Here is a 26,312-nt window from a genome sequence, read left to right on the forward strand (position 1 = left end):
TGTAGACCAGGCTGGTCTCGAACTCACAGAGATCCGCCTGCCTCTGCCTCCCGAGTGCTGGGATTAAAGGCGTGCGCCACCACTGCCCGGCTTTAAGGACCATTTTTATTTATGGTTTTTATTTACTTATTCCTGTGTCTATTTTTGCTTTATAATTATCTAAATATTGGAATTAGAAGCCCTAGGCACTAGAGAGCGCCCCTAAAAGGATGCTGGAGATAAACTCTGTCTCGAGTAAACGTATAGTGAATTAGAAAGGGAAAGAAAGTATTAAGCCTTTTGAGATTTCTGTAACAAATCAGAAATAGGCAAATATTTATGGCTGTGTAGTTTCATCTTAATGCAAGAGTGACTGAAAGAGAGACTTACACTCGTGGGTGCAGTTATTTGTTAAATTGAAGTACTTAGCCAAGGCTAAGTAGTGCACATCTCTAATCCCAGGCAAAAGCAGGCTATACACTGAAACCATCTCAAAAAATAATAATTTTAATAATAATAATAATAAAATGCATGTATTTTGGACACTCTGAGGGATATAAATTCTGATGTGCAAATAAAAATGTTAGTGAAATAATTTTTAATTTCATCTAAAATCAAGAGTTTATGTAGGTGGATGGTGTATGCTCACTTTAGAAACTAAAGGTTTTCTAGAAGAGGACCTGGAAATGGTTCTGTCAGGCAAGTGCCACACAACCATGAGGACCTAAGTTCAGATCCCCAGCACTCATTAAAAGCCAGGCTCATTAGTATAGTGGGTAACTCCAGTGCTGGGAGAGTGAAGGAGGGGTCTCTAAGCTCATTGACCAGCCAGCCTCTTAGGTTTAACCTTTCTGGTTCCCTTTTTCCATGTTTTACTGTACTATGTGTATGTACATTATTGGCTAGGTTCTACATATGAGAGAGAACATGTGGTTTATTTCTTTCTGAGATTGTGTGATCTCAATATTCTACATTAATTTTGTCACATGCAAAAAATGTAAAATAATTTTGACACTGATAACTTCTATTAGCTACATGCTTTAATAGTAAGGAGCTACTTAATAATCAAAAGAAGAAAAATTTTGTCTTAATAACTGAAATTTTAGGCTTGTGTGAAATGAGGTTAACAAGAGTATTTTGCTTTCAGCCTTTTTAAAAATTTCCTCCCAGTTCTCAGTCCCAGTGCAAAAATCTCCAAATTAGGAGAAAGGGGTAGAGGAACTTATAATTATGCAAATAAATTGAGCATTCCATGCTTTACACAGTTAATATGCTACTGCATTTAATTCTCTCAATAGCCATATCAGAAAAATATTATTTCAATTTACCATAGAGGAGATGGAAGATTTCTAGAGATGTTCAGTGGCTTAGGTCACATGGTTAGTTTATAAACAGGGCTAGGATTCAGATAGTCTCATATTTTGCTATGTATTAGGTTGCTTATCTTGCTTGTTTGCTTAATCTGTATACTTTAAAAGCTCCTTATTTAATTGTAATGAATTCATTTAGAAATAAAACAAGACGTTTTTCTTTTTTCTCTTTTTTTTTTAAAAAAAAAAAAGATGAAACTTTACCTGAACCTTTCATTTAAGGATGAACGTGAAGCCAGAGAGAACGTGAAGAGAGAGCAAGATGAGGCCTATCGCCTTTCCCTGGAAGCTGATAGGGCAAAGGTAGGTTTGGTCCAGTGTCAACTGGAATGTAGGACTGAGTTCTAAATAGTCTTTGGTTGTCTGAATGCCCCCCCCTCCATCATTTGACACCCTAAAAAATGTTAAATTTTCTTTAGGAAAAGCTAGGTTTGTTAACAGAAAATAATCCTACCCATAATTCTCATTTATTTTGACGAAATAAGTTGTGTCAGAATAATAAAAATGATAGCAAAATGAGCCCAGTATCTATTTTATAATTAGTGTTTGGTAGAACCCAACAGCGCTTTTTACATTTACTTTCTACCGTGTTTGGGTGACGATGTTGTGTCTGTGGAGGTCAGAGGATGCCTTGAAGGGGTCAGTTTTCTCCTTCCACCATGCAGATTCCAGGAATCTAACTCAGGGTGCTAGGTGTGGTGGCAGGCACCCTTCCTGCTGCATCCCTCACCTGCCCAGATGTTCAGTTGAGTTCTGTGAGTGACTACTGTGCTGTTGGGTTTGGAAACAATGACTTGGTCTGTGCTTTGTGAGCCATGTGCTGCCATTTTGGGTACGAAGAAGCCTTGTTTGTGTGCTCAAAGACTGATAACTTGGTAAAATGGCTTCAGTCAAGACCATGGCCTGTTTTCCCCTTAGGCAAGTCCCCACAAGACATCAGAGAAGCACTGAATTTATGGGTGTTCATGAACTGGAGGTTCAGTGGGGGGAAAAAATATCTTTCCAGCTTTTTTGAAGACCCAGCACATGGGAACGTGCTGGGAAAGCTTTCCTCTAGGTGATCTGATGAACTACAGAGGGGAAGGAAAAGGGCAAGTTCTTGTCCAGAGCGTGTGGGGGTTTAACGAAACACTGTTGTGACCAAAACTTGAGATTTGTGCCAGAGTGTAAGCAGAAAGGATCAAAATTTAGGGACAAGAGAAATGTTTGGGGGTGGGGTTGGGGGTGGTTTGATTTGGTTTGGTTTGGTTTGGTTTGGTTTTAGAGACAGACTCTGTCTTTTTGACTGACCTTTAACTTGCTATATAGCCAAGAACCACCCTAAACTTTTGATCCTTCTGCTGCCACCTCCAGAGTACTTGGATCCACACATGTGCCACCATGCTCAGTTCATGCTTTGTGGTGCCTGGGTTCAAACCAGAACTTCATATATACTAGGCAAGCATGCTGCCAACTCGGCTATATATGCCTAGCCTCTGAAGGCTCTTAAATGCCTCCTTATACAGAGCCAACTATGTTGTTGACCAAGAATCCAGCATATCAGAAAACTTCTTTCTGTAGTTTTCCATTTCCATTTTTAATCTAGAAAGAAATATTACTGTTACCACACTTCCCGTGAATATTATGTTGAATAAGCTCTTTAGATATAACTTGTTCCCCCCTTTTCCCTTTTTTCCCCCAGAGTAGAAGCCACCCAATAATACATGTAATACAATTAAAAAAAAAAACACCCTTATACTGGAATTCAATACTATCAAACATTTATCACAATCCTATATGAGCTTGATTCCTTTGTTTTATTATTTTTGTTTAAGTGTTTATTAATATTTGTTCTTGTCCAAATATCAACAGAGAGAAGCTCATGAGAGAGAGATGGCAGAACAGTTTCGTTTGGAGCAGATTCGCAAAGAGCAAGAAGAGGAACGAGAGGTAGAACATGATTTCAGAAGAAAATTCTGTTGTATTTGATAGTGAGGCTATTAGTATTTTTTTAAAACACATTTTTCTGGGCCAGTTTTTGTTTGAGAGACCTAGCCTGTCTTTAAAAGAATTATTCTGTTCTAGTATATGGAACTCTTAGAAAAAACTTAATCGGGTACAATTAGATTCATGGTTTTCTTTTATCTTTGTTTTCTGTCCCTATTTGTTGTCTTAAATAGGCTCATCCTATCATTCTTAGAGTTTCTTACCCTGAGAATGTAACAACTGTTTTCCTTTCCCCAGACTTTACCCATTAAACAATTACAGTGTTACTTCTGTAATGTCTTGCATTAGGCCCCTAGATGTGTTCAACTGATATTGTCCTTTTGAGTTTATGTCTGTATCAGTATAGAGAACGTCTATGCTCACTCACTGTGTGCCTCACAATCTCAGTAGATAGTGGTGCACATGTGGGATCTGGGCTGCTCTGCTTCCCAGTCTTTAGAATGCAGACTTATGTTGCTAGAATAGTAAACGTGATAGATGGCTATCTAAGAACAGTAAGAATAAGGAGTAGCATCAGGTGATTCTTTCACTGCAGGGGAATTAGAATGTTTTTCTAGGCATGAGGTCAATAACGTGATTCACTTATTAAAAAGAAGAAATTATCTGACAAGTTCTGAAAAGCCTAGAGGTCTAACTGAGAAATTGTGTTACTTATCATTCTTGGTAAAAGGTACCAGACTTTTTTTGTTCACTTGTTTTACTCTGGACGTGTCTACACTGCTAGTGGCCAGCAGATAGCCTGCCTATTTTTACTTACTTATCTTTTCTTGTTTTATTTTCTTTTTTTTTTTCAAGCTAGTACTCTGCCCCCAAATTAAAAAATAACAACAATGACAACAACAAGAATTTATAGAACACAGCAAGGGAAACAAATGATAATAAAATGTTTTCTACCTACAACAACAAATTAAATCTTAGGGCTATATTACATGTCTGCAAATAAGAGGAAATCAACATGGAAAAGAAAAGTGGCATAGGATGAATAAAAGCAAAATATTTTGGGAATAACTAACAGAAAAAAGTCTTTCATAGCTTTAATAATCAGAAAATATATGAAGAGGTAGTATTTGAGCCAGGTCTTGAATGATGTGTAAAATTAATTATCATCCATGCTCTGATACTTCCTGAGTATCTGCTACTTACACAAACCCTGATCTCATTGTACTGCATCTGTCCCGTACAACTCTGCTAGCTGCTTTGAATGTGCTTATTCAGTAATCATGAGAGCAAGGCAGAAGGTTAGAGATTTCTCTTTACAAGAGAAATGAAAATGAAAGAAAAGTAAGAAAAATGAAGCTCAGTGGGTCATGTGTAGAGCTAGAAACAGCTGAGATTCTCATCTAGATCCTTGTGACTATGGAACTCATGCCCTCCCACATACTCCATTCTAGTCTAAGCCATGTGTCATTGTGTGTGTCTGTAGTAGTCATATATTAGAAATTTTCTAGACTTTAGATACAGAGAATTCTCCACTGTCCTTTTAACCTAGTTCAAGGAATGCTAATGCTGAGATGACTCATCAAGGAAAGGTACCCGCCCCCAAGCCTGACTACTTGAATTTGGTCCTTGCACCTACATGGTGGAAGTAGAGAGCTGACTCCCACAAGTTGTCCTCTGACCGCCACATCTGTCTGTCTGTCTGTCTGTCTGTCTGTCTGTCTGTCTGTCTCTCACACACACACACACACACACACACACACACACACACACACACACACACACAAATGTATTAAGCCAGTCTTTGAGTATGGTTAAAAAGGTTTGGTGAAAGAATATATTTTGTTCCCCTTTTTTTTTTTTTTTTAAATATTTTTGGTCTTTAGAGACAGGGTTTCTCTGTCTAGCACTGGCTGTCCTGAAGCTCACTCTGTAGACCAGACTGGCCTCAAACTCACAGAGATTTGCCTGTCTCTGCCTTGCAAGTGCTGGTATCAACTGTGTGCACCACTACCCATGAAATTGTGTTTTTTATGAGTGTCTGTTTTCAGTGCCTAATTTTACTTCATAAAATGTCTCCATTTCTCATTGTTCAGATATAAATGCTTTAAGTAAAAAGATATTTTTAACTGTTCTTAAGAATAGTTCATATTTCTTAAACCAGCTTTATTTTATCACAAACCTAAAATAATGCAAATAAAGAAAATCCCTATATTTATTGAGCAAACTAAATGAAGTTCAACAGTGTTGTTTACAATGACTGTTTGAGTTTAGGTGTCCTTTATGTCATTGTTTTAAAACAGTGTTTGCTTACACAAGTCCTTTGGATTTAGTATATTTGAGACTGGGCCACTGCTGTATTTTTGTTCTTTTTGCCAATGAAACTGTTGGTTATTTAGAAGCAGGGCAGTAGTGAACTTATCTATTATTTCTTCATTGTTTTCCACATTGGTCCACTAGTGTGGGATATCTGAGGTTTGCATTCATTGTGCAGAAAAGCCATGGAGACTGCTTACATTGAAGAGCAGATACAGTCTGCTCGGTGACTAAACTAATGGGCTACTGTTGTCTGTTCTTCTAGTATAATCCCTGAGTTCAGACAGTAATGTAACATCTGTTGCTTCACAGGGAAATGTCAAAAGAAAGCAAGCTGGCAGGTGGGTAAAGAGAAAGCAGGAAAAGCAGGAAACACTGAATTATGTTCTGATTTGATGTAAAAGGAATAATTGTAACATCAGTAGTAGCAACTGTCCTCAGTTGTTCACAGTGTTGGGTTCAACCTGAGACACTTGTCACCAGCTAAGTGCTGACTAGGTAGCATCACTAAGCATCTTTAAATACAACTGTGTTTTATACAAGGACTTTGTAAGGAAAATGTAACTTTGGGAATCAAACTCAGTCAGTGTGCATGGTAGGCAGGTGCTCGACCACTAAGCTATGATACCCTTGGCCCTGACGATTTTTCTTATACGTGTAGTTAGAAAGGCTATTTCTTATATTTCCTTCTCTGTCTGTCATAATAGGAAGCCTGCATCCCTGATGATGTTATAGCCTTTTTAATGTATTTCTTTTGTTAGGTGGCACATGTGGAAATCAAAGGACAACACACAGAAGTCAGTGCTTTCCTCCCACCATGTAGGTTCCAGGGATCGAACTCAGGCCACCAAACTTGGGCAGCAAGTGCCTTTCCCTATTGAGTCATCTCATTTGCTCAGAATAATGGTTTTTAAAATTAGGTCTTGGAAGTCAGGATAGTGACAGCCTTTGAAGACCAGGAGCACGTGGGAAAAGGACATAGTTCTAAGATACTTGATCTGTGCAAGTTTTATAGCTATATCAATGCTCTGAAAATTTACCAAGTTACACACAATGCTTAGGCAGTTTTACTTATGTATGCTACTTTAATAAAATATATAAGCAGTTTCACATACATTGCTAAACAAAAATATAAAGCTTAATATAACACCTGTTCACATATTGTAAATAAAATGCATGCTTTTCTAAAGACATGCATAAAATTAATAGAGATTATCTAGGGTGACGAAGTTCTTGAAAATAGTACTAGCTACATAAGATTGTGAATGTACTTAATGCCACTGAAGTATACACTTAAAAACAATTTAAATAAGGGCAGGCCAGATGGCTCAGCAGGTAAAGGCGCATGCCACCAAACTTTATAACCTGAGCTCAGTCCCCCAGAACCTACATACTGAAGGGAGAGGACCAGTTCCTGCAAGTTGTTGTTTGGTATCCACATACATACAGTGGTACTCAGGCACCCACGTATACATGCATAACATACAAAATAAATATATAAGTCTTGTTTTTAAAAAGTTGAAATGTTTTAATAAATTGATTTAAGCACTCACATATCATAATTAGTTTTCAGTTTTATTTTTTTTCTACTTTCTCCCTCACCCACTCTCCATAATTCTATCTATACCCTGTTTTAACACTCAATTTTTAATCTACTTAGGCCATCCGACTCTCCTTAGAACAAGCCCTGCCTCCAGAGCCAAAGGAAGAAAATGCTGAGCCTATTAGTAAGTTGCGAATCCGAACCCCCAGTGGCGAGTTCCTGGAGCGGCGTTTCCTGGCCAGCAGTAAGCTCCAGATTGTCTTTGATTTCGTGGCTTCCAAAGGATTTCCATGGGACGAATTCAAGTTACTGAGCACCTTTCCTAGGAGAGATGTAAGTTCCCTTCCTATCTCAAAGAGTGCTTTTAGCTCATGGGGGCCAGAAGGAGACTGTGAAAAGCCAAATGATAAAGGCTACTTACTGTAAAATACCCGAAGTCTTTCTTGGTTCTGTACAGTTCCCTCCTCAGCCTGTGGAGCGTGGGTTTCCTAGGCCAGCAGATGTATCTAGAGACCTATATTTAAAAAAAAAAAAAAAAAAGATGATAGATCTTTCTTTTGTTGCTTTTTAGGTGTATACTTATCCTAACAGGCTATCCTAAAGTCTCATTTATATATCTCAGGGTATGACTATGAATTGTGCTTAATAGATTCATTATTAGAACAGGATCAACACAAGTACAGGTTCACTAAGAATGCATTATGTTAAGCAAAAATTACTCTGTTATTTGATAGTCTTACCAGCCTTGAGGACGGTCATCTGTAGTCATAGTATGTCTGTATTATAGCAAGATACTTAATAATATTATTTTATTGGGGCAAAGTAATTAATTAGGTTCACTGATGATTAGGTAGTTATGAACAGAAGATGTTGTCTATCGTCTCCATGGAGGGAACTGACAAACTGTGTATTTATTCCTTTCCTATATACCATATTATTTGACAATATAAATTAATATCAGATTTTTAGATTGTGAAAAACAATATCAAAACAACTTGAAAATGTTGAAACTATAGACAAAGTAAAACTACTGGATTTTATGGAAATATATAGAGGTGCATACTTTAAGCAGTTGTAATTGAATTAAGATAAATATATACTAGCAATGTACTATGAATGCTAACAGAAAAGGTAGCTGCATTTTTAGAGGTGTAAGCCCAGCTAGATACTAACTAAAGGGTCCTCTTCAACAGTACAATAAAATAAACTGAACTCTACGCTAAAGTAAACTACCCTATTATACTGTAGGCCCCTTGGAGAAGTTAAAAATTCTTAACAGTCTAGTCCCTTATTTTAGTTCCAACCTTACTTCCATCAGTAGGAGATGGGAGATTGCTCACTATTCAATAAAGGCACGGGCACCCTTGTGCTGCTGTGCTTCATATACTCTTAACGTCTCCTATTTGAACTCACGTTTTAATGCCAAGCTCTGTGGAGCCCTCCCTTTCCTTGCAAGCTATGCATCAGTACAGCTTGTGCACTCGTTCCTCGATAGCACTTGCCTTGTTGTTTGATAATGACTGCAGACGGTCATATCCCATCCACATCCCTCGCAGCTACAGTTCTTACCACAGTGCCTCAGACTCTCCTAAGTCTCTCGTTCCTTAGTGACAAAGGCTATTCCAATTCAGAACAGATGCCCTAGGCCCACCCAGATTCCAATCCTAAACCCAGAAAGCCCAGGACCCTAGGCCGCCTAGAGTCATAGATGATCTGAGAGTTAATGGCACTTCATCCCTCTCTGAATGCTCTTTCAAGTCGAATGACTAGTGTTTTTACAAAGCTGCTCTGTAATAGCCATCTGTGTCTGCAAGGATTAGGATCTAATTTGTAAAAGTCATCTTAAATTACAGCCAAACTAAAGACTGTTAAAAAGCACATCTTTAAGTCCTTGCCTCTTTAATAACAAATAATGTGAGACTTAACTATAGGAGTCTTATTGTGTCTTGAGCCCTTTCTCCACAAAGCAGAGGCTGATTTCTCACCAGAGGATCTATTAAATGCTCTTCTGCGCCCTTGTCTCCCCCCACAATGAAAACATTACTTCATATTAAGATTTCCCAGCTGTCCAAGTATTTGCTGAATGTCTGCTGGCTATTATACTTCTGAACTGAGCACTGTGGGATAACCAAAGTAGCAGCAGGCATCAGGCCTTCTCCAGTACAGCCGGTTGTCAAAATGGTTTCAGAGTGGGTTCTGTTTGCGTTTTTGTTAGTGAAAGTCACTAGGAAAAAGGACATATTTCCTTCCAGAGCTTGAGTCAGTGCCGCAGACTTCACTGTCCCATTTGCCCTGTGAATATGAGTCCTAAAAGGTGAGTAATGGCACTGAGCCTAGTTCCCATCTGAATCTGTAGTGGCCCAGATGCAGGTCTTTGCTAGAAAACTCTGTCACTCATGCTGCTTGGTGTAAGGTTATCAGTATCACTCTCCCTTCCTTTGCTCTGCCACTTCCTATGCTCTTGCTCTTTCTTCCTTTCCCGCTCTCACCTTTCAGTTCCTAGTTTACATCTGGCATCTCCTTCCCTTTCCTTCTATTCTTTCTATTCTTTCTTGTTACTTTATCCCACATCTCTTGCCTTCTCGGGGCTTCTTCTATTGTCAGCTCTTAATCACATTACTTGGAAGAATTCTACCTACAAATGGTAGGTTTGTTTCTATTTTTACAGTGACTAGAGGTTCTAGGAAAAGACTGTGGGAAATTGCAAGCAAACTCCAGCACCTCTGTCCAATCTCTCTTCTCTCTCTCTCTCTCTCTCTCTCTCTCTCTCTCTCTCTCTCTCTCTCTGTCTTAGATGAGGCTGCCCCTGAACTCACAGATCCACCTGTCTGTGCCTCCCGGGAGCTGTGATTAAAGGTGTGCATTATCACTGCCCACCGCTTGCTTTCTCAAAAGACAAAATTACAACAAATTTCCATATAAATTTAAATAGTTTTTGTTTGTGATTAATAAATCAGAGTAGCCTCCACTCTACAAAATAGAATGTGAGAATCCACTGAGCAGTAACAGGACTGTGGGTTCCATAAATTGGAAATGAGGAAACAGGATAATCAGGAGAGAGAGTGTGGAAAATGCTTGACTGTGTTACTTTTTGTCGGTGTTAAAGCAGAGAGCACATCCCTTCTCCTGACTCAGTTAGACTGGGATTCGGGGAAAGCATCTATTTAGTGATCTGTTTGTTTCCTTAAAAGTTTAGTTTGAGGGGCTGGAGAGATAGCTCAGAGGTTAAGAGCACTGGCTGCTCTTTCCAGAGGACCTGAGTTCAATTCCCAGCAACCATATGGTGGCTCACAACCATCTGTAATTTGATCTGGTTCCCTCTTCTGGCCTACAAACACAACACTGTATAAATAATAAGTAAATAATTAAAAAAAAAAGTTTAGTTTGATTATGGATCATGGAACATGGGTGACTCCCCTTCAGTTTGTTGTACCCTGTAGGAGCTTAGAACACATGGATCCCTGGGCTTCTTGTGCCAGCCTAGCCTACTGGGCAAACTCCAGGCCAGTGACAGGGCTCGTTTCGGAAGACGAGGTAGATAGTTCCTGAGGCACTGTGCTGGCTTTGTCAACTCGATACATCTGGAGTCATCTAGGAAAGGGGAACATCAGGTGAGGAACTGCCTCCTCAGATTGGCCTCTAGACAAGCAGGTGGGGAATTTTCTTAATTGATGGTTGGTGTGTGGCAGACAATGAGGGTAGTATCAGCTCTGGACAGGTGGTCCTGGGTTGTGAAGGAAAGCAGTCTAAGTAGAGAAGGGGAGCAAGCAACAGTTTCTTGGTAAGATGAGAGAAACTAGCTCCTTCAGGGCATTATGAGAATTGAAAACATATGTAAAGTTTCGTATGGACATGCATGTAGCAGTTAACCCAGGAAGTGTCTGGTCGTGGTTGCTGGCACAACAGCAACACCAATTGTTCCTCTCCTCAGCTTCTTTCTCCCTTACATGAACAAAGAGGTTTTGTACAATATTAACTATTTTCAAATGACCATCTTTGAAATAAAAATACCAGAGTATGCTTTACATGCCTAATAACCAAAGATCAAAAATGGTGTTCAAGTACAAGTATCTAGAATTTCATGTCTTCTGTTTTACCAGGCTAGCAGGATTTCTCGTGGTTAAAAACATTTCCTAAACTGTTTTATTTCCTGTCATGACAGACAGGCTTGTTTCTTTATAGATATTTTTGCTTATGTCTGAGTACTATGGGGACTGCTCTGTGTAAGCTTGCTCTTAATATTAGCTGTGTTGATGACCGACCCCCACATCCACCACAGTGCCTATATAGGCCTCCCAGAGATCAAGAACTCAATGAGTTAGTCAGTGTTTGGTCATTACTCCTAGAATATGGGATTACATTGCTCCAAGTCTCTTCTAATCACATCTTCTTTTTTTTCTTTGTAATTCTGGATATTGAACTCAGGGCCTCAAGCACACGGGGTAAGTGGCTCTGAGGCCCTGAGAGCTGTATCCCAGCCCTCCTGATCATTTCTTCATCAACCATGTGATCCTTAGCCTTGACTTATATATTAGACAAGATAATGGGAGGTAGGGGACTACAAAGATGGCAGAGGTGGGAGTAAAGAACAGGCAGCAGAACCCGAGGAAGATCGTGGGAGTTGGAGACTATTATGTCAGATTAAGAGAAGGACGGAAAGAAGCAGTTGTCAGAGGTGGTTCTGAAGTTCTTTCTGAATGACCAGGAAAGCAGTGCTCCTTGGGAGAGCTCCCAGAACAGGTGGAGAGGCAAGTTCCCTGTAGCTGTGTTGAGTCTGAGGGGCAGGAAGCCTAGGTGGTTTTCTCAGCAGATTATAAGGAGATTTAAATGTGAGACCAGACCAGCATCAGAAAGTACCCCAGGCAGTGGCCAGAGCAGACTGAAGCTGATGAGGCCAAAGAGACAATATTGGTAATAATTACAAGACTGGAGTACCTGCCCAAACCACAGCTCTGCCATTGACTAGCTTTTTAATCTTGGATACATTAATTTAGGTTCTAGGTAGCTCACAGTCCCCTCATCTGTAAAGTCATACTAATAAAATATCTAAGTCACTTGACTGTTACGAAAGTAAAGCAAAATGTTTTAAAGACCGTACACAGAATAAACACTTACCGTGCCTACACTGCCATGATAAAGAATCTTACCAACAAACAGATGCATTGAGGGGATGAGTCAGTGGTATATGAGAAAAGTCCTCAGTGTGTACATCTGACCAACCAAAGAATGTGCAAAGGGATCTTAAAAATGAGTGTCAGGTAAAGATGATAATTTCAGGAGAGCTGAGTAGAGTGCAAGCCTTGGAAAATCTGCTTTTGTTTCTCCAAACTTATTTAAAATACAATGACTTGGAATGACAGAGGATGATAGCCAATAAATGTAACTCTGTCCTGTATGCTTGTTATATGCCATGAGCTTCAATTTATCAGTTATCTAAAAAATGTTGCATTTATTTTATAGATTAAAAATACAGAAACTTAAAGATTTCTCTGGGTTGCACAATACTAGCACCTGTGTTTGATTCTTATACCCACATCCCTGCTCATGCTGTGCTAGCATGTTGGTGTATTTAAACCCTTCCAAAGTTGTTTACTCTGCCTTTGAACTTAATTTTTCAAGGTGTTTGTAAAGCACTGTAGCATTCAAATTTGCTGTTATTCAGAAATAAATAAAATTTGAAGGCTGAACATGTAATTCAGTCTGGCTCTTCAGCCATGAATAAAAGAATCACTAGTTCTGTGCTCAGTTTACAAGGGTCTCTGCAGGTATGCCTAGCTCACTTAAAGTATTGTGATAACGCCACTGTAAACACAAACAACTGCTAACGTATGTATGCTCAGATTAACCCTTTTTAGATACTCACTGTAATTTTCAAATTCGGTGCTGGAGTTCCAGAGTACATTAGCACATGCGCCTAACATGCCAGTCCTCAGGCCTCACTACAGCTCTAGGCCCAGCCTCAAAGAACTTTACCAAAGCCACACCCTGCTCTTCACCCAACATCTGGACCTCACATCTTTGGGTTTAATGTCTGGGGTCTCAAACCTGAACACTGTTTTTGCTGTTTCCTAGTTTATATCAATTTTGTAGTTGGCCTTCTGTGAGGCTTTGTGTGAACAGACCTTCATACAGCTCTTCTGTGAGGCCTTGTGTGAACAGACCTTTATACAGGCCATTTAGATTGTGAAAAGCTACAAAAGGCCCTTCTAGTTGAAAAACTGAGACACAGAGAAAGCCTAGAGCTAAGACACTAAAGGCAGAAATGGTTAGATCAAGTTTATAATCAATTACAAAATCAAGGATATGGTTTTTAAGCAAAAAGAGATACATATAAAAGTTGAAGTTACTTGGAATTATATCTAATTAACCATTGTTCTCTAGCAAGGTACCTGACATATGAAAAATAATAACTGGCTTAGTGTATATAAATATCTAAGAAGAATGGATCATTAGATTGTAGCAAATAGCTATACAATTGTACTAGAAGGAGGAGGATAAACATGGTGACGCTCTAGGACAGTGCCATTCATCTTCCTTGTATTCCCTAGGGGCCATCTTCTTGTGGTAACTCTCACCCCATGAGCTTTAATGGGCTCTGAACTGCAATGGGCCTTTTTCATGTCTATATGTTGCTCTAGGCATTGCTTAAAGGCAGAGATAGTGTCTTGTTTATTGCTGTCAAGTTTCTTAAATGTCATAAACACTAAAGAAATATTTGTTTAGCTGGGCAGTGGTGGCGCATGCCTTTAATCCCAACACTCAGGACACACCCAGAGCTCTTAGACAGAAAAACCCTGTCTCGAAAAGCCGAAAATGAATACTTGTTTAGTTAATAAAATGGGTGAAAATAAAGTGTTTGTACATCTACTGTAATTGTTTGGTTTTGTACTTTCCTAGTACCACACAAATTCATGAATTTATCATGCCATCATGGTTTGAGGTTAGACATATTAGGGACTATAATATAGTAGCATTTACCCTCTCTTCACCCTCTTGGTGTATAGCCATGAAAGTATACCTTGTAGGCCTGTAGAGAAGAACATGGTGTATTTGGAACTCTGATGCCAGAAGTGAGCCATCCAGTGAAAGCTTTCGAGTGTCTTAACCACCAATTGTCTTCCTCTCATTCTGCCCTCTCTAGTAGAATCTGAGTGTGCACTCTGGAAAGGGGAATAAGCCAGGAGAAGGCATCTCAAGACTAAATGTTTATTTTTGCAGCCACTTGTCTGACCCCAAGCTAGCATGTACTTTCTCTGGGTTAGATTTTCCTCTTCTGAAATACAGATTTAAATATTTTCTTTCTTAATCTTCTTTAGACTCTGATACTGTCTGATTCTATGATTATATTACCTAGATATTAATACTATTTAGCCCATTAGCAGCCATCTTCTGCAATGTGTAACAAAACCACTGACTTCCTGGTCTTCGCAGCCTTAAGATCATCTTCTGTCTTTTTATATGAGAATATTTCCCCCTGGCAGTTTATAGAGACTTAAGTTTCTATTTGCTGTAGCTGGAGGCTCCTATAAGCTGAGGCTTTGACCGTGTTTCACATTTATTTATCTGCGCCAGAGCTTAGGATCAGGTAGCAGCTAAGTCATTTAAGGTTATTCAAATGCATTGAAAGTGTTGCTTAATAATTCAGAACCAGTTTTCTCTGTTTAGAGTGTTAAGATTTTTTAAATCCTCCTAATTAGTCAATTCCAACAATTTAAACAGAGAAGGGGAAAGCTGTCCCTTTGAAAAGGGCAACTGCTACAAACTTCTTGTGAGCTCTCCTATCTGGGTGCTAGGATGTCTGAGGCTAGAGCAGAGTGTCCGAGCAAAGGGCCCTGATGGAGTCAGCACCTGACGATGTCCCTGCCGAGCTCTGCCTACTAGGCTGAGAGGTGAGGAGAGCTAGGTGCAGGAGTGCAGCTTCCGGGGTCCATGTCTTTAGATTGGGGTGGCCGTGTGCAGAGTAGAGAAACTCATGCAGTCACTCTGTAGGCCAGTCTTTCTGCAGCATTTCTGGAACTGAAAATATTTATAGCAGTAAACTAGGCCCTGGGAATAGAAAGTCAATAAAAAGTTCAGATATGCCCTGAGAATTCAGCTTAACTGGAGTCATAAACAATTGTAAATGACTTGAGAGCCACAACACAACTCACTATGCTATAGATCTTCTGCGCTCCATTCTTCAGAATCCTTCACCTTGTTAAAGAATAAGAGGTGAATGCGACATGAACAAAGAGCAGTGTTGGTGCTGCCAGGACCTCCATTCCAGAACAGATCCTAACCTTGCATCTGCAGCTGTCCAGAGACCTTACAGGTCAGCAAATGGGACATGGAGTAGATAATGAGGGAAACCACAGTGAATGTATCGTTTGCTGGGTCTCAGGCCTGTGACCTGATCAATGATACTGGAAGCCAGGTGTGATTAGCTCTGTTCTGGGAAGAGGAAGGGGGATTAGGCTCTGTCAGAGGCCCAGTTTTGTAGGGGAAGTAGCATTTAAGCTGAGCTTGAAGGATACAAAGGTTAGAATGTTTGAAATGAGACAGGAAAGACAACCTAGGTAGAGGAAACAACATAGCCCAAGGTTCTGGATAGGAAAACCTAGTGCATGTTTGTTCAATAACAAACAACTCTAATTGACTATAGTCTAGGTCTGTGAGGAAATAATATTTGAAGATCAGAATAATAAAAAAAAAATGTTGGTACAAAGATACCACTGCCCTTGTATGGGTCTAGATACCATTTATTAATGTGTGTCTTTTGTCATATACTCTGAAATGTTGGCATGAGCTTGCTTTCTGTTTCTTAGCACTGTGATAGTCTCTAGGTTGGTGCCTGTTGTGCATGCTAGTTTATTAACAGCAAATAATGCACAAGGTACATTAAGTTGTTCTGTCTTCTCTACAAGATAGTTGTGTGAAGTGCCGGAAAAGCAAACTGTGGTGGTGCTCACAGTAGTTTTATAACATGGGACAATGTCAGCATCCTTTCTTAGCAAGATGGAAGCTCAGAGGTAGAAAAGACTTGGCCGAGGTCTCACAGGCCCTCTCTTCCTAGATACTTTCATTCCTCATCATAGTGCTGTAGTCCAGGAGTTTGGGGAGTCTCTCATACAGGTTTGGTGTTGCACAGGCCTTCTGGACCAGCCTTCAAAGAATGTTCCTGCTCTGTTCATGGTTCTTGCTGTCCAGTTTCATAAGCTTTTGGGCAGATGAAGTGTAATATCAAAATAGCTCAGAGAAAGCCTTGGTAACATTTAAGATATTGAACGTGCTGCATCTGGTAACTAGAAATTTTAATGATCTCCTGCTGTTTTGGTAATTGGATAAGTAAATACATCAGAATAAATCACACCAGCAAGTCTTTTGTATGTCGTTAGGGACTCAACTCTTTTAACTCCTGTTCAAAGCTCCAAGCTCTTGAACGGTGCTTGTGTACAGAACTAGGAGCACATTGGCTTGTATAGCCCTACTTGAGTATTAAAATGCATTCAAAACATTCCCTCTCTCCCAAGCCACTCTGCTGCTGAAGAGGCTTTGAGCACACCACTAAATGGCCTCTCTGCAACCAGAGGGAAAGTATTTTTCTGAAGTTTATGCTACCTAGAAATTTATATTCTTCATGTTCTATCTCCAAACTGCCTTCTCATCTGTGCCTACCATCAAAGGCCCTAAGAACCTTGTCAGTAACACCATCACCCATTTACAAGTTGGGAGCAGAAAGAGATTGCCCTATTATAGTAAGACATCCTTTAAGAACTCTAAGTAGAAGAGTGGTAGGGTGGGACTTTTTGTGCAGCTCTCTTCCATGTGGAAATGTGAGAGAGAGCCCGAGAGACATGGATATTTGAAAGATTGCTGGGTAATGCTGACCTGCTTGCAGCTGAGAAACGTGAGGTTCGTCTCATACGAAATTAGCACTTGTGCAAAAGATGCCGTGCCAGGATTTAAAGTCTACTTGTTTCTTAATCCATGCCTAGTGGTGAAGTTCTGGGGTAAACAATGATCAAGATTTCACAGACTTTTAAGCCGAGTTCACAGTTCTCAACCTAACCAGTCGGCTGTTATCTTTCCCATTTCTCAGTGCTCTGCCACAGTTTGTGTGTGATCCAGTCTTGACACAGACATCTTAGAGACCTGTTGTAAAGACCTGGCTGTCTGGTGTGGTGTTGGCCTCTGAGAAGAGGCCTGTCCCCAGATTAGTGTTTCCCTACCTCCTTCAAACCTCTACATACATCTCACCGAGGTAACCTTGCTGCCCTGAGCCTTCTGGAGCTCCCGGTGGAGGCGGAGACTAGCATTTACCACACTCTAAGCTGGGCATGTGCTGGACGTGCCTCTGAAGCTGATCTGTGCTGCATTTTGATTACTGTGCTATCGGATCTTCATCTGTGAATTTATCTATGTAGTTTATGCTTCAGTAGACCACAGCTTATAAACTGCTCTGTAAAGCAGGACTGTGTTTATTTGACATTGTGCCTTCAGGGGCCCATGATGAACTAATCTTAGGAACTGACTTTTCCAAGAGAAGATACATGACTATTCTCCCTCTTAGATTTTTTACATTTTCTTTTTTTTTTTTTTTTTTTTTTTTTTTGTTATTTGGGTTTTTTTTTAAATGCTTGCTCTGTATACTTGGAATTTCTCCTGCTTTTAAAGAACATCTTTTCCTCTTACTCTACCCTTGCTAGTATCGCCCTTTCTTACCTCTGGACTTTTCCATTAACATTGTCACTTAAATAGTGTAGTGTGACCAAAGCTGCCACTAGGAATACGAAGGCAAGGGAAGGTGACCAAGGCATCCCTAACAAGATGCCAAGTTTTGAGGACATTTTAACACTAAAAAACATATTAGTTTTACGCCATCTATAAGAATACTTAAAGAATTACAATAATCACTTAATTAGATAATAAGGTGGTAATTAGCATAGTGTGTGGCACTTAGAAAATGCCAAGTAAAGAGGACTGCCTTTCATGCATAGGCTGTGGGCTCAGTGTCCCGGGTAAGGGAGAGAAGGAAGCTGAAGAGGGATAAGCAGGCTAGATGTGGTGTAAAGCAGGCGTATACTCAGTTGTAGCTGCTCAAAATGGTGGAATGGGAGGGTCACTTGAGCCCAGAAGTTCACAACCAGTTTAGGCAATATCTCACCTCCACAAAAAAAAAAAGTAACAAATGTTAACTTTTGTGAATGGCAATCATTACTATGCCATGAGATGATATCTCCTAACATAAAGAAGGCACAGAATCCGTTTCCATATGACACTATCAGTGATGGCTACTTTTATCCCTACAATAACCCTTTCACCAAGCAGAGAAGGATACTGGAACCACAAGCTGATTTGGCTGACACTGTGTTTGAGCCTAAATGTTTGGATCTCCAAAGCTCAATTGCAGTACCATTGATTTCCTATTAATCACTAACCCCTACATTTTTTAAAATAAAAGCCTAAAGAAGAAAGGTGTCTTGTGTAAAGTTACACTTTGAGAACCAGGGGTGGACTCATCGATATTTATGCCCTTTACCCTCTGGCAAGATTTGATGGCATACAGCTTGTGTGGGGTTTACAGAAGAGTCCATACACTGAGGTTACTGAGGGCTCAAAATAAGGAAGAACACTCAGAAGTAGGTAGCCTGAATCTCAGTAATTCAGCTTTCCTAATATGCAACCTTTTTATACGGTTTCTTGTGTTGTGGTGACCCCAACCATAAAATTACTTCTTAACTGCAATTTTGCTACTGTTATGAATCATAATGTAAACATCTGATATGCAGGATGGTGTTAGGCAACCCCTGTGGATGGGTCGTTCAACTCCAAAGGTGTCAAGACCCACAGGTTGAGCACCACTGATGTACCTGAAAGTGCAAACGCCCTTAAACTTGGAAGTTTATTGTGGTCTATCTGTGTCACATGGAATGGCCGTTTTTCTCACTGCTGGGAGGGGAGGAAGGGTTGGATAACGCACTGGTGCTAATTCTCCATGTTGACATGATTGTGTATCAGTTCGGTAAAGGTTTGCTCCTGGAGTTCTGGCTCTCTCTGCTCAAAGGGCTGCCAGTGCTCAGCCTAGAAAATGGAAGTTGTTGCTCATCAGAGACAAGCAGACAAACACTAGAGCCATCTGACAGTGTATCATTCTTCCTTGAAGATGCTATGATTTTATTTTCTAAAGTGCACTTTTTATCTAAAAATAGGAAATATGTTTGAAAAACGTTATTGCTTTCCATTCCTGCTCATTGGACCCAAAGGCTATAAGAGTGAGAAAGAACTCTTGTCATCTAGGGACTTTGGAAAGTTCTAAGGAACAGCACAGAAGGCTAGGGTTTAAGTTGATGCTCCCTGGCAGCTCTGCTATGTAAGATATTAGATCCAGACTTTCCTGTATTTGGTTCCAAACTAAAAGCAAACCTAAGTTTAAAAAAAAAAAATCAAATAAAACAGAGGCTGATCATATTACCTATGTGAATGAGCTGTTTGTGTCAATTCCTCACAAACTGTAAAGAACTTTGCAAGTATCCTTGATGCTCTTTTTAGTATTAAGCTCCCCTTTGAATAGTGTCTAGTAGTAACATTATGTTTACAGTGTCGTGTCTTTACTACAGTTGAGAGACATGGTGGTGCAGCTATGAAAAAAATCTGTAATGGTCCATGTCCCATCTGTGCTAACATAAACATTTTACAAAGCCAGTTTGCTAAACTGTTGTGTTAATGAGAAAATATGCCCATTCAGGTTTCCCAAGTACAATGAAGGAAATGTCAGGATGGTTGACTTCCCTCTTCTAACTATAAAGACAAACTACCTCTTCTCCAAGAACACTCCTCCTCCCCCAAGGAATCCCAACGTGTTCGTTCTCTGTTGATTTAGAGAGTCAATAATTCAGTAAAGTCCCAGGTAAATGGCAAAAGACAGACCTAGATTGGGTTTTTGTATTCGTATTTTATAAACATTTCAGGATTTTTTAGTGACCTCTGACCTTCTGTCATTCTTAAAGTGAAGGTCTTGTATCCTGGAAGCTTGAATTAAAGGAAACTCTTCCAACTTCTCTCTCCATATGGATACTCTCAGGGACATCTCTAGCCATGGAATCTAGTAACTGGGTAGATTCCAAAGCTAGATTGCCTTGATTCACTCTCTTACTCTGCCCTTAATAGTTTTTATACTTTAGACAAACTACCTAATCTGCTGTGTGGCTCAATTTCCTCATAAAATGGGAATAATCATTTTGCCCATATTGGAGAGCTATTATAAAAATATTTTTATAGATGCAAAGTATGTCAAAGATTGCCTGTTTTGAAATAAATGTTCAGAAAATTGTTAGCTGGTACCATCCCCAGCAAATATGCCTGTATTTAGATGCCTCCAAGTGCAGCAGACTTCCCTCTCCCCAAGTCAGCCTGTTCATAAGTTGGTTTGCCAGAGCATTTTGATCGTAGTGAGCTTTGGAATCGGACAGACCTGACTCTGAAACCATAGTCTCTACATCAGTGGGCAAGGTAGCCTTGTTGTACTTATCTCTAAGATGGCTCTAGTACTAATTTCACTAGACCATCTTCAGCACTAGTTAAGAGATGACATAAATGCAGGCTGCCTGAACCCAACTCATGGGAGATCTCACTAAGTGATACCTGCTACTATGATAATGACTGTGAGGACAAGAAGATAAATTTCTGAAGGCGGAAGAAGAAAAGCAACAAAATTAGGAGAAAGAACCATTAGTAGCTGTGTTAGTTCCTGCTGCTTCCCTTAAGAGTCCTCTCTCCCCAGCACTCGGGAGGCAGAGGCAGGCGGATCTCTGTGAGTTCGAGACCAGCCTGGTCTACAGAGCTAGTTCCAGGACAGGCTCCAAAGACAGAGAAACCCTGTCTCGAAAAACCAAAAAAAAAAAAAAAAAAAAAAGAGTTTTCTCTCCCATGATCTTTACCTCCACCATCTTGGCTCTCTTCTGCTTGCCAGTCTTGAGAATTTCGGGCCAGAAGAGCACAGCTCTGCCCCGCAGCAGCAGCTCCACTTCCTTGGACCCTCTGTCCACAGTTCTCTTGTCCTCTGTTGTTTCTCAGGAGATCCCCCTGACGTAATCCATGCCCTTCCCCCTGTGTTCCCCTCGTTCTCTCTTGCTTACAAACTACAGTGGATGCAAAGTTTTCAGTCTTTGTCTTGAATTTGAGAGAGTGGAGGGAACATGGAGAGGTCAGAGGGTAGAAATGATGTAGATAAAGTGCTCGTGTGTGGAATTCTCAAAAACAGAAACACACACTAAGAAAAATTAGTTTATAGGAGTGGATCCCCCTAAACAGTAGGGTTGTAGGGCTATTCTTATAGAGTCCATTGTGAGTTTTGATATATGCATACATCATAATAATAAAAATTAGAATTCTTAGCATACCCATCACCCCATCAATATTTCCTTAATCTTTTAAAATCTCTCTTCTGTATCACGTACTTGAGTCAGTGATCATGGGAATCCAGGTGGTGCTCACTAGAAGCTTCCTCCCTGCTGGTGGCTTTCAGAGCACTGGTGAGTACTGTGTACTTAGCTGGAAGAGAAAAGTAACCATCAGTCTCACCTAGTAGTAAACCCCACAATCTGCATTAACAGCCCATCTGGCAAGGTATGCCTACTGGTGCAGTAATGCCACAAATGTTCTGGCAGTCCCCCCGAGTCTCAGGGATCTATGAGGGAGATGGCGGATGACTCGGAAGACTCAGTGCTCTCTGGATACAACAGTGCAGATGCACATAAAAACTCACAGTGATCGTGACAGTGTGCACAGGACTGGAGCCAAATCAAGACAGAATCCCAGCATGGAGGAGGGGAGACAGGCACCAAGTCCTACTCCTACTGGCTGCTGGCATTGGGTTGCTGCTGGTTTTCTTTAATAGAGTGACACCTGATGTATGGAGCACACTCCACAGCAGTGCCGTGCAGGAGTAGTCAGCCCCACAAGCTGGACTAGGGGAGTTGAACGGGAATGAGAGGGAAATGGTGAGAGTCTGGGAAAAGTTAAGGAAGAAGATCATATGATCAAAATACATCTTGTGATATGCTCAAAGAATTAATAAAAACAGTATTTTAAAAAGCCAAATGTGAAAAATAATGTCTCTTCTGATTATTTAGAACTAAATAATGCATTATTGTTAACTATAGTTATACTACTGGGCAATAAAACACCAAAAGGCTATTTTTATTTTTAAAATTTTAATTCAGGAACAGCAGGGTTTAACTTAATCTCTTTTTTGATTTCTTGAGACAGGTTTTCTCTGTGTAGCAGCCCTAGCTGTCCTGGAACTAGCTTTGTAGACCAGGCTGGCCTCAAACTCACAAAGATCCACCTGCCTCTGCCTTCCAAGTGCTGGGATTAAAGGCATGCACCACCACCACCACCCTGCACTTAATTTAATCTCTTAGTCTTATGTTTTCATTTGTAAAATAGAAATAACACTAGTTAAAAGACTAGCATTTAGAGCAAATGATATTTTAAAAACTTCGTATGGTTTACAATTCTTCTTTATCATGCTATCTATATACTCATTAACACCAACTCAAGATTATTGCTGAGTTCAGGCACTCACACACAGGGTAGGTTGGGTGGCAACTGCAGTATTAAAAGCATGATGCCAGGTGTGGTGGCACAACCCTTAATCTCAGCACTTGGGCTCTGGAGAGATGGCTTAGTGGTTAAGAGCACTGGTTGCTCTTCCAGGGAACCCTAGTTCACTTCCCAGCACCCACATGGCAATTCACAACTGTCTGTAACTCCAGTTCTGTGGGATCTGGACTCTGTCGGCACTGCATACACATGCTGCACAGACATACATGTAGGCAAAGCTCCCATCTGCACAAAATAAATGAATAGATTGATAGAGAGAATGGCTCTGAATACAAATGTAATTCCTGGCTTACTAGCTGTGTGGCCTTGAGCAAAATCTCGACCTTTCTAAACGTGTTTCCTGGCCTGCCAAATAGAAATAACAGTATCTAGCTCAAGAGCCGTTATAAGGATTAAATGAGTTAATGTATTTGATGTATAATGAAAAATTCTAAGCTATTGGCTATTATTGTTGTCAACAGTTACACTACTGTTGTAATAATGTGTATTACAAAGCAAATGGATTAAAAAAGAAAAATTAATAAAAGACTAGATAGTAAAAAACACATTAAGCATAAATAAATGAAATAAGCTTCAAAATGGGGTGATCTGGAAGGCCTCTTATGGGACTTCTGAGAGGGTATGCCTCAACAGAGCTGTGTTTACTTCAAACCAGCCCACTATCTGTAGGCCTCCCTGAAGCTCGAGATCTCCAGAACTGAAGGAATTACCTAAGGAAAAGGGCAACATTCTTTCCGGGCAGTGGGGCAGAAACAAAGACAACCAGAACTTAGAAAGAGTTTAGGACTGCTAGCCAAGAAACACCTCAGCCAATGGTGGCTGTGCCATCTCCTGGGCACTTACTGGCTAGATGGTCCCAGAGGCATCACTAGCATTATTTCACCTGACTACCACACTCCCTACCAAGGAGCAACTGACTCCCCTGTCAGAGAGGTCATGTAAGTAGAGTGTAGCTTTGCTTCTCTCTTTGTGATCACAGCACTGTGGACAGACTCCTGGCCATAAGGCCTTAAACAAATGACAACGACATTGAAACTCAGTTGTCTCACTCTGCAGCCTTGCACGGTGGTTGTAATATGGACTAATTGAGAAATATGTTTGAAGTCCCTGGCTCATCATTGATGTCCAAGAAATGTTTGTTTCTGCCTTTCTCAGACCCCAATCCCCACACATCGAATAACTAGAGAAAATCATTTAGTATTTCTTGGACACTGTGTTATCAGTGACAACTGTAATTTTAACTAAGAGTTTATGAATCTCTTGCATGTCTACCACCCCAGTAGGGTGCCACATAGGCCTGATGCTCCAGCCTTCCAGCCTGTTTTGCCTGCCAATACGTCTTCCTGCCTGCTCTCACAGCTCTGGCACTAGTATGATTTTGGTGTCTCACAATAAGCATCATATTTACAAGCCACAAATAACAAAGTAGAAGATGCCGGAAGAGCTCTGGCATGTTAATTAAGAACAATAGCAGAAGCAGCTGGACAGAAAATGCCAGAGTCTGAAGCAGAGGCAGCATAGCTGTTTGTTGACAGAAGCCAGCGCAGTATTGTACGTTAATTGGGGAAGTGGGTAAACATTTGCCAGCAGCCTGCCCTCCCAGTGCATTGGAAGGCAGACAGCAAGCTAGGCTCTCCCTTCCACCTTGCCTGCCCATCTGCCCAGCACCCAAGAGATACTAGTAGGATAAGATTCACCCTGGGTTCCTTATGAGCAGAAAGAATTCTAGGGTTAGATGTGTGTCTTTAATGACCCTCCTGAGCATACCAAGTCTCCTGGATACGATGAGGTCAGTGTTTCCCCCATTACCTTACCAGTCTGTCTTTGACACTCAGGGGCTCCCCTTCCTGCTGGAAGAGGAAAGCAGAGTCATCACATTATGTGTGGCTTGAGTTGAACAGACAAATTGCCTGCCTCGGGTATTTGCCCAAGGCCCCAAAGCTCATGCAAATAGCAGAGCAGCAGCTTCAGGTTAGCTAGATATTACCTAACCACTGCACACTCAGAGCAGCCCATTGCCCACCTGTCCATCTCCCTTTATAGTTGTTCTCGTACGTAGCATGCTTTGTTGATCTGCTCTATGCCAGACATTGTGCTAATTATGTTTTTTCCCATTTAATTTTGATCAGTCTGACAAGAGCCACAAAGACGATAGCCAACACCACTGTGATTTAAACTGCAGTCTTCCTGTTTTCAGAGCCTTTATGCTTTCCACTAACCTTGCATTTTTCAGCCTTGCAGAACTCATGATCGCTTTTGATAAATGTGTTTCTTTCTCTTAGGTTTTTAAAGCCTTCACCTGCCATCTCTGCCATGGCTTAGGGAGGGCAGAGATCTAATAAAAATTTTGTTTATGTTCAGTAGTTGGAGTGTTTTTGGTTTTGGTTTTTTAAAGCAAGGTTTCTCTGTGGTGAAAACTCAGAGATCCACCTGCCTCTGCCTCCTGAGTGCTGGGATTAAAGGCGTGCACCACCACTGCCCAGCATGTTTTTAATTTCCAAAATATAGCCGTATTATGTGGTTGCCTCATTTTTCCAAATTAGAGATCCTCTCAATGAGGAGATTGTGCTGTGCCTAGGGAGCTCCCTGGGATAATGGCATCCTCTCTGGATACAGTAGAATGGCCAGTCTGTAGTTTGCTACATGGAATGTTAATGGAAGTGCCTAGCCCTTGTCCCTCCAAAGGTTTAGTTGCTGTCCCAGTCAGCAGAGCAGGCCTCCATGCTAGCAGCAGTTCACCAAGTCCAGGTCTCATGCTTGCCATTCCTCTGTTTAACCAGCTGAATGTATCCAGTATCAAGACTATGCAGTAGCCTTGTGGTTAGTACTAACTCCTCTTCTAGATGGGACTGTAGAATATGATATTTCGGAGAGCCCTGGAAGAACCCCACCACCGCACAGAATTGTTGTGATCCAGTAAAACACTACACATGCTCATGCCAGTGTGTGGAATGCTGAAAGTCAGAGTGCTTGCTCCAGATTACTGAATGTGTGTTCTCTTTCTTTCCAGGTAACTCAGCTAGACCCCAATAAGTCATTATTGGAGGTAAAGTTGTTCCCTCAAGAAACCCTTTTCCTTGAAGCAAAAGAGTAAACATGACTCAGCGGTGGAACAGGCCACTTCTGACAAGCCAGTGGCACACGTCAAGAGATGGGCTCCTCGCCAACCCACCCACATGCTCGTCTCAATTCAATGTCACACTTCTGCCTCTTGCAAGATTGCTGGAAAAAAGTAATAAACATAGCTACTTAAAATTTCCCATCCACGAGTATATGTTCCCCAGCCCTCACGATGGAGCACTACAACTCCATTGCCCTCCCCTGATTGATACCTGCTCTTCACCCTTGTTTAACACCCTTGTTTACTGTTGAGTGCCAGTGAGCCCTGGTAGAACCTCTCCAGTTCCTATCTTTCCCCTTCAGTGTCCAGGACAGTTCTTTTTGTCCTTGACATCAAGAAGCTGTGTGTTTGGTATGTGTCATTGGGCCAGGGCTCAGACCTCTGCTTTTTTATGTCCATAACTGGATTTTAAGTTTATCACCTAATTTAAAAAGCAGAGAGAAAAACGTCAAGTAGG

General features: G+C 40.7%; 1 protein-coding gene across 1 annotated transcript in view; it reads left to right on the top strand.

Annotated features, from left to right (window-relative positions):
• Faf1 (Fas associated factor 1) overlaps positions 1–25,996 on the top strand; it is a 288,528-nt gene extending 262,532 nt beyond the window's left edge. The window contains exons 16-19 of the mRNA XM_005353630.2: positions 1,572–1,652; positions 3,201–3,278; positions 7,249–7,464; positions 25,745–25,996. Coding sequence (XP_005353687.1) covers positions 1,572–1,652; positions 3,201–3,278; positions 7,249–7,464; positions 25,745–25,828 — 459 coding nt within the window. The 3' untranslated portion in view covers positions 25,829–25,996. The remainder of the gene's footprint in view (positions 1–1,571; positions 1,653–3,200; positions 3,279–7,248; positions 7,465–25,744) is intronic.
• Positions 25,997–26,312: the final 316 nt, after the last annotated feature.

Source organism: Microtus ochrogaster, chromosome 10 (assembly GCF_000317375.1).
Source record: "Microtus ochrogaster isolate Prairie Vole_2 chromosome 10, MicOch1.0, whole genome shotgun sequence".
NCBI classification, from domain to species: Eukaryota; Metazoa; Chordata; class Mammalia; order Rodentia; family Cricetidae; genus Microtus; species Microtus ochrogaster.